Source organism: Triticum aestivum, chromosome 3B (assembly GCF_018294505.1).
Source record: "Triticum aestivum cultivar Chinese Spring chromosome 3B, IWGSC CS RefSeq v2.1, whole genome shotgun sequence".
NCBI lineage: Eukaryota > Viridiplantae > Streptophyta > Magnoliopsida > Poales > Poaceae > Triticum > Triticum aestivum.
Genome location: NC_057801.1, coordinates 403,897,432 through 403,905,726, shown reverse-complemented (window position 1 = coordinate 403,905,726; position 8,295 = coordinate 403,897,432). Strand labels below are relative to the sequence as shown.

General features: G+C 42.9%; 1 protein-coding gene and 1 long non-coding RNA gene across 2 annotated transcripts; both read right to left on the bottom strand.

The window, feature by feature from the left end:
- Positions 1–977: 977 nt before the first annotated feature.
- LOC123065429 (uncharacterized) lies at positions 978–1,292 on the bottom strand. Its single transcript, XR_006431038.1, has 2 exons — positions 1,161–1,292; positions 978–1,066 (listed from the first exon to the last, which is right to left on the bottom strand). It is a non-coding gene; the product is annotated as an uncharacterized lncRNA (long non-coding RNA).
- Positions 1,293–2,381: 1,089 nt separating this feature from the next.
- Positions 2,382–7,138, bottom strand: LOC123070073 (uncharacterized). Its single transcript, XM_044493090.1, has 7 exons — positions 6,886–7,138; positions 6,611–6,800; positions 6,028–6,151; positions 5,388–5,740; positions 3,676–4,699; positions 3,039–3,235; positions 2,382–2,965 (listed from the first exon to the last, which is right to left on the bottom strand). Exons 1-7 carry the CDS (start codon positions 7,134–7,136, stop codon positions 2,879–2,881), a joined length of 2,226 nt encoding a protein of 741 aa, XP_044349025.1. The 5' UTR covers positions 7,137–7,138; the 3' UTR covers positions 2,382–2,878.
- Between the last annotated feature and the right edge of the window lie 1,157 nt (positions 7,139–8,295).

The following is an 8,295-nucleotide window of genomic DNA, read 5'->3' as shown; positions in this document are numbered from 1 at the left end:
GAGTGCTTGTTTGATGGATGTTATTTATGTACTCTGATGTGACGTGGCGAGTGTAAGCCAACTATGTTATCTCCCCCTTTGATTATGTATTACATGGGATGTTGTAATGATTGCCTGACTTGCGACATTGCTTTCAATGCGGTTATGCCTCTAAGCCGTGCCTCGACACGTGGGAGCTATAGCCGCATCGAGGACGTTACACATAACATGCAAAAACTAAGCTTTTGAAAACACGACTATAACAACTATTTTTCTTACAACAGGTTATGACAAAACCCATGGTAATTACTCGCTATCATACGATAACAATCATTTATCTACAAATAATAATATTCGCAGCAGCATGCACATTATTCACAATAGTACATCAATACAAAAAATATTAACAAAATTATAGTGTCATTTTTTACCTTAGCTCCAATATGGATGTGCTTGCGAATGCAATTAAGCGTCAAAATAGTTCCAATAAATATCCGTCGCCAGTACTATATGAACCTTGTCAACCTATTATCACATTAACAACAATATTACACACGGATTTTTCTTCCTGCTAACAAAAGTATGAAAATAGCACTTCCATGTATGTGTTCATCACCTCAAAATGGGACAGCGAAAATGGAAACACAATTTCTTCAATCACGTCTTCAATCACATTAACAACTATAGACTTATTAATAAACATACAACATAAAATAACATACCACATGAAATAACATACCGCATGTAATAAACAATTACAGTACAATTTTTTCTTAATTACCGTATTAAGATTTCCGGCATGTCAATACTAATGGACGCACCTAACATTGATGCAACATCTTCAACCTACTATTTCAAAAAATAGTTTAAATGCTACATTTCTCGTCTGAAATTATTTCTAACATCTAAGCACTACCATCACATAGCTAATAACGAGCTAAAGGACGAACTAATTACCACCCTGCATGCATAAATAAAAAAATGTATTGCAAAGCTCATACCTTGATCTTCAACTTCGTAGTTCACTTTGCACGGCTATTCCTACTACAGAAACTCCAAATGACTCCTCCAAGTGCTGAAATAATGCCTAAAGCAACATAGAATACACACTTAGAAACTAATCAAATAGAATAAAAACATCATGCATGCGAATGAAGCCAACAAAAATGAATAGATCTTACCTTAATCTATCTTTTCTTCAACTTCATCATCCTCAAAATCCAACTCTAAATCGCCCTAAATCACGAGTGAAAGTGATTACTGAGTTTTTTTTTCTCTCTGTACTTAGAGACTTAGAGAGCAAAGGAGAGGAACGAGGTTACAGAGTGCTTGCGCACGGAGCTGAAGCATGGCATATAAAAAGGGAGAGGATCCCTGTAGTGTCGGCAGCCTCGGATTCCCGCGCGTGAAAATCAACATCATCAGCAACAGCATGCAAGGAGCAAAAGCAACAAGCAAGAGTGATTCCCGCCCGTGAAATTCGTCGTTTGCCGCGCGTCAGAATCAGCAAAAGCAACAACAATCAACGAGCCAGAGTGATTCCCGCCCCGCCAGTTTGCGCGCGTGCGAATCAGTGCCAGGAAGACGCCGCCAGCAGCAGTGGCGGCGGGGCCCGCACCTCACCTTCCGTGCAGCAGTCAGCGTGCACCAGCTGCTGTCGGCAGGGGTGGCCGCCTCAGCCAGTGGCGGCGAGGCCCACTGGTGGGGCCCGGGCGCAGCAGAGGCTGTCGGCCAGGCAGCGACCGCGCCAGGGCTGGCTGCCTCGCCCGGTGGCGGCAGGGCCCACCTGGCCCGCCCCGTTCCGTCGCGGCGCGACGCACTGTGGGGAATCCGTTCGGCTGGGGTGGCCGCCTCCTGCGGTGGCGGCAGGGCCCGCCGCCTCCTGGCGTGGCGGCAGGTGCCACGTGTCGCCTGCTGCGCCTGCCGCCACCGCTGAGGGGTCCTTTTTGTCAAATTGATCCAGAGGTAGTCTTTTTTGTCAATTCATCTCGGTAGGGGGTTCTTTTGGACAAAAAATCGAGCAGTTCGACATTGGTTATAGCTGATGTCGACGACCCGGCCACCATGGAAGCGATCTGTTGCATAGAGGCATTGGCTCTCGCCGAAGACCTTCATGTGCAAAATTTCATCATCCGAAGCCATGGAAGCGATCTCTTGCAGAGGCATTGGCTCTAGCCGAAGACCTTCATTTGCAAAATTTCATCATCGCTTCGGATTCCAAACAACAGTGTCAGATATAACCAAAGGGGACAGTGGCAAATTTGGATCCATAGTTAAGGAAATTAATCTCAGAGCAGTTTCTTTTCAATATAACTTTATTTTTGAAAGTCATGCGGTAAATACCGAAGCACATAGCTTAGCCAAGTACTCTCTATCACTCAGGGAAGGACGTCCACATTATGTAGTTTTTGATGAATAAAACTTGGCTTTACCCATAAAAAAAAGCTGGTACAGGCGTTTGGACATTCAGATCTTACATTTGCATCCGAGGCAGGTAGGGCAAGCCGTCAAACTACAGTTATGCCAGAGTCTACAGGTCTACAGTTTACAGGTGCCGAACAGCAAATGACACACCACTAAGCTACAAAATTCTGTAGGATACGGCCATGTTCAACACACGGGGTAGAGGAGATGAATGCGCAATGCCCTCCGGATTTGTTTAATCACCATAACATGAATAGATGACCAATGAATTGTCTTACAGGAAATTCCCGGTGCCATATTGTCCTGAACAGTTCTCCCAAACACAACTCCTGTTTCCCTTTTCTTGTTCCCATCCCCATCACTTCGTACAGCACCCAATAGTTTTAGGCGCAAATGCTTCTATCGATCTGGTAATCTGGTTGCAGACATTGACATGTCTGCCCAACCCGAAATTCAGAACAAACCAATACAGTTCTCAGCTCTTCTCTGCTTGATGTATCCTCGGCTTCTTGGAAGGCGGTGTCATGAAAAGCTTTCTAACAGATGTAACCGGATCCTCCTCCTGAGATTACAGAAAACAACTGTGAGGACACGGTTCAAGAGAAACTAGACAAGATTCAACAAAAGAGCATTACGTCATCGAGAAGGCTGAGCTTAGTCTCCAATTGCGAATCTCCATCAACTCTTTTATCCTGAGCAAGTAACGCCGAAAGAGTCAGCCTCCATCCAGGCAAGGCATCACTGTCATCAGGGGATATCCAAGGGCAGAATGTCCGGTGCTGCTTGATAGGATCAAACTCATTCATTTGGTCATACAGGCCTTGTTTTTTTCCTGTTATGAGAGCAGTCAACAGGTTACATCAGTACTAGCAATTAATAACTAATATGTGTGCAGTCTCAGGCAATATCCTAATAAAGTACTAGCAATTAATAACTAATTTTCACCTCCACAAGAGGCGGCAAGAACAAAGTAGTGATCTAAACGCTCTTATAATACTATACGGAGGGAGTATGTGTTAACTGTTCTGTTAAGAAGCTTTACTACGAAAGCAGTCAATCAATATGCTAATTGTTGTTAGAAGTTCCCAACTCTGACAACAAGTTACTCCTACTTACTTCCCCTACATTTTCGTTCCCTTCAACTTTCTGTTTAAGTACTTCCTTATTCCCTTATATTCCTTAAATTGTACCGGCAGCTCAGAATACTTAGCGACCAACCTATTGTTAATTAAGTTACTGTTGAAGCAAAGGAAACATAAATGACTTCCTTACCTGATGGATGTACACCTTTTTCCATGTTGGTGGACGATTTTGTGATTGTGCCAACCTCAGCTGGCTTGGACATGTTTGCATGTGTCTGTATAGAGTTCCGATCATTAGTAGGTTCTTCTCTTGTATCCTCAACAGGTGAAAACTTGGGATCTATTCCGTGTTGATCAAGTTTCAAGTTCGTGCTCGTCATACTTCTGCTTGTGGCAACACCTGATTCTGGTTCTCCATTGACAACTTCTTCCATATTAATATCCTCAGTTGTATCTGAAGGTGAACACCCTTGAATTTGATCAGTGTTTACTCCCAAGTTTGCAATCTGCTTTTCAGAATTATCACCTCCATGATCGTGATGTGCCCCTTTGGCCGATGTATCAACATCATTGGAGATTGTGTTAATGCCTTCCAACGTATGAAGCTTATCCATGCTTCGTTTGCGCTTCATGGGCCCTGAAGCATGCAAAGCAACAGAAACAATCTCTCTATCACTTCCGGATGAAAATGATTTTCCACGGGAGTTCAAGTCAGCTTTCAAGTGTCGACTGACAACAGGAAATGAAACTCTTGGTCGAAAACTCTGTCTAGTCGGCGGAGGACCACCAGCAATGGTAAAATTAAAACCAACATTTGCAGACTTTGAAGGTTCTACTCCACTGACTAGGTTAGCATGTCCATTACTTTGCTCATCTTGTGTATTCGAATCTGATACAAGCTTAAAAAGTTGAAGAGGTCGTTCTACAAGGGAAAAACGCCACAAGGCAACACAGGCTCCACAAAACTGACAATCTAAAACAACGGATGATGGATCATAATGTTGATCTCCTTGATTAGCATCTGGAATTGCTGGAGAACCATCAACTTCCTTGTGTGAGTAAATTACGACCCGATCTTCCAGTGTGTTGTTCATTTTCTCTGGTTGGGCAAATATGGAGGTAGAGCTTGCATCTGAGTGAGATTTGGTTGCACAATCAACAGCATAGTGAAGTAGGCGTGGTTCCCATCCACATAAGCTTATTATCTTGAGTGCCTGGTAGCCAGTTATGAATTAAGTTCAACCGCAGAGACTTAAATAATTTGATGCAGAAGAATATGTGCAGTGAAAATGTAAACTGAAACTACACAATATTTATCAGCAATCCAACTATCCAAGATATCTACTCAAAGCAATTTGAAACACCTAGCTAAATACAAGAATATGTTGCCAACAGAGGCCAGGCAAATGAGATTGTAAGAAGAAATTAAGTTACTAAACAGTTATGCAGTTGGAAACTAAATGTCTTTTGTAGTTAATTTTACCAAGACTACACAAAGGGTTTTCAATATCACATGGCAACGCTTCTAGGTATAGGCTTTCGTCAACAAAGGTATATCCGAGTTTTCCTAATAGCAAAAGGCATTCCCTTAGATAGTTATGAGAGGACTAAGAGAGGAAGGACACAGATCTTTTTCTTTTTTGAGAAAAACATCAATCTTTTTCAGTGCATTGTGCAACTGGAGATTAGGTATGAACTGTTGAACATGCTATACAGTGAGCGCAAATCAAGGGCTAAGAAGAATTTATTCAGTTGCATATGTGTCACCTAGATATCTGAATTGATCACTTATAAAATACTAACAGAAAATGCTGAAAAGAGGATATGGGCATGGCAAAGATAACTTGCAAGGCAATAAACTCCACAAAGAGATGAGTAATTATGTGTAAATTAAAGTCTGACCTGATAATATATGCCAGCAACTTGAAAAGTGCCATCTAGGTCCCTAATAGTTGAGTCTTCAGTAAGCATAAATCCCCCTTTAAGGACAACTGATGAAGAGAACGGCTCCAATAGGAACTGTTCTAGTTGTGGACTCCACTTCCTCATGATATCCAGAGAAGAGGGGGAAATTCTTGGAAGTGATGAAAGCCGCAGCAGAGACGAGAAGCACTCATAGTAGTTCTCAACTAAAACAGGAGGAGGTGTGGGTGGAAATAAGGCAAGTGATTCATCACATATGTTGTCAATCCATGGACAGAGTAGTTTGTGTCCAGTGTCCAGCTTCAAGCTGAAAACAGAAGCAGCCTTTTCAACTGCAAGAAAAGAAAAATCTCAATGTAAGAAAATGAACATAAATGGTTTGAACAAATCTAGGAAGTCAGTGATGCCTGTAGGCAAGTCTCTCACAAAATAGAAATGGAACACAATAATCAAATAAATCAGCATCTCTTGAATCTTAAAACACTAAATTGCTCAATATTAAGTCTACATAGAAGCGTGTGATGTTCCATTTAATTGTTTTGAGAGAAGAATAAGAGAATTGCCTTATCCGCTCATAGCTTGAGATGAAGCCCAGGGGTAAACAAAATAATGCACGCACCTTGCTGTGGTGTCCACGAGGAAGGAGAGGAAAAGAGGAGACGTGCCCCACATGCCTCGCACGTTATAATGTCCGGTTCAACATTAGTCCACCCTCTCCTAGCACAGTTAACAGGACTAACAACCTGAAAAAGGTAACTCGCTATCAGCAATCAACGGAAAAGCATGAGATGCTTTAGCTGAAATGTAGTCCCTTCCTAACTTCTCAATCGAAATGAGCAAACATCCGTTAGTGGACCGAATTCCTCCATAATTGGAGGGTTAGTGAACCGAGAGCATCCATAATTGGACGATAATACATAGGCACCACCACAAACAGGGTTTATACAAGCGCAGGACATACAAGCCTCCGGACATATTTCTAACCAGTCTATCAAGAGAAATCACAGCAAACATCGGTTTTGTTCTAGAAGTTTCCACTAATTAACCATCAATCTGTTAAGATAGCAAGCAAAACCATCTTCATTGCAGGCAAGAGATTTCCTAAAGCAGTGGGAAGCGACAACCCTCAAGTCACCAAATCCACCAACCAATGCAGAGAACGTACGAAGTGCATTCAACGCTAAGGGTTAAACTGGGTGTACCTTGGGCTTTGCGAACCAGGTCATGGCCTTGAATGAGGAGAGCCGCCGCACAAGGTCACGGCGGTCCCACGGGCGGCATGGCGGAGGCGGAGACATCGCTGACATGGCGGCCATCTGCGGCGGGAGCCGCGACCCCCGCACAACCCCGAACCTCCTCCCGGCATCCGCCGCCTTCCCCGCCCTCCACGAGCTGCCAAACCAGATCAGATCAAACCCGCTTTACAGCCACACAAAGGGACTAGGGCGAGAGGAGAAGCTGGGAGTCTGGAGCTAACCTGGGAGTGGACGAGGAGGAGGGTTTGGAGCCGGGGCTGGGGCTAGGCTTGGGCTTGGGGAAGTGGTAGAGCTTGTCCATAGCCTTCTTGAGGCGCCGCTCGGAATCAGCCCCGATGTCTCCGCCACCGCCGCTGCCGCCGGCGGCCATCGCGGTAGCGCGTGGAGGGGGGATCGGTGGAGATGGCAACGGCGATGCGTGAGCCGCTGGAAAAGCTGCCGCTACTGCTGGGCATCCAGACTTTTTGGGCATCCAGACTTTTTGGCCATCTCAGACTTGGTGCTGCCATTTTCAGACAGCTGTGGCGTTTCGCTTGGGCTTGGGCTTGGGCAATGTCGGCCGAGAGTTTACAGTCTCACCAGGCTGTTGAGCCGCTTTGATCAAGGATTTGGGCTTTACAGGCACAGGGTGCTTCTGCTCGTCGTGGGACACTGTACTAGCGAACAACCAACAGGAAACACTGTATAGCTAAACTAAAAAAAGACGGTGCCATGTTTTCTTCAGTTCTGAAAAAAAAAACACTAAACAGTTTTTTTTAAACGAGAACAATTTTTGAAGTTTCGATTTTGCTTAAACATGAAAAAAAATAGAAAACACCGAATTATTGATTTATTTGAAACATGACATTTTCTGAAATTTTCAGATACTTTTTAAAAACATACAGACATATTTGAAAATTTTGGATGATTTGGGAAACAAGAATATTTTTTGAAATTTTGAAAAAAAACACGGAAATTTTTTGGAAATTCTGATTGTTTTTAAAATCAAGAACAGTTTTTGGAAAATTCCCATAGAAATTTGGGAAACGGAAACATTTTTTGAAACACAAACATTTTCTAGTTTCTCGACAAATTTTGATAAACATGAACCTTTTTTAAAAATCTCAATTTTTTAAAAAACACAAACATTTGTTGAAATTCCTGATCGTTTTATGGCACATGAACATTTTTTGAATTTTTGAAAAAGGAAAGATTTTTAAAATTTCTGAACATTTTTGGAAAAGAAAAAATTAAAGAAACCAAAGAAAACCGGTAAAAGAAACAATAGGAAAAAAGAACAAATGCAAACAAAACCTGGACCGGACTAGAACCTTTTGGAAGGTTCCTAGAGTTGGGTCGGCACATGAGTGCACTGCCTGTGCAAATCGACGACAATCGGCCACAAAATGAGTCAAATAGGATTTTCCTTAGGTGACCAAATGTGCACCCCATCTTCTCATTTTTCTCTTGTCGTCTTTGTTTGTTTTTCCAATCGGTCATCACCAAAAGCACTAGTTAAGGAACCCCTGCAAAGGTTGCTTTCATTATCTCTGGTAGTGATACATAGTTGTGCCACTTGTCGTGATCTTAGAGTCTGAAGGGATTACTCCCCACGCAAGGGAGGGATTGATGTGTTTGCTTGTGCCTTTTCA

Bases quoted from the DNA above. Each gene is read 5' to 3' on its own strand.
- LOC123070073 (XM_044493090.1), bottom strand. From the start codon at position 7,136: ATGCCCAAAAAGTCTGGATGCCCAGCAGTAGCGGCAGCTTTTCCAGCG. The intron at 6,801-6,885 runs GTTAGCTCCAGA...CTGGTTTGGCAG, and splicing joins TCCTCCTCGTCCACTCCCAG to CTCGTGGAGGGCGGGGAAGG. The intron at 4,700-5,387 runs GTCAGACTTTAA...ACTGGCTACCAG, and splicing joins TTGCTGGCATATATTATCAG to GCACTCAAGATAATAAGCTT.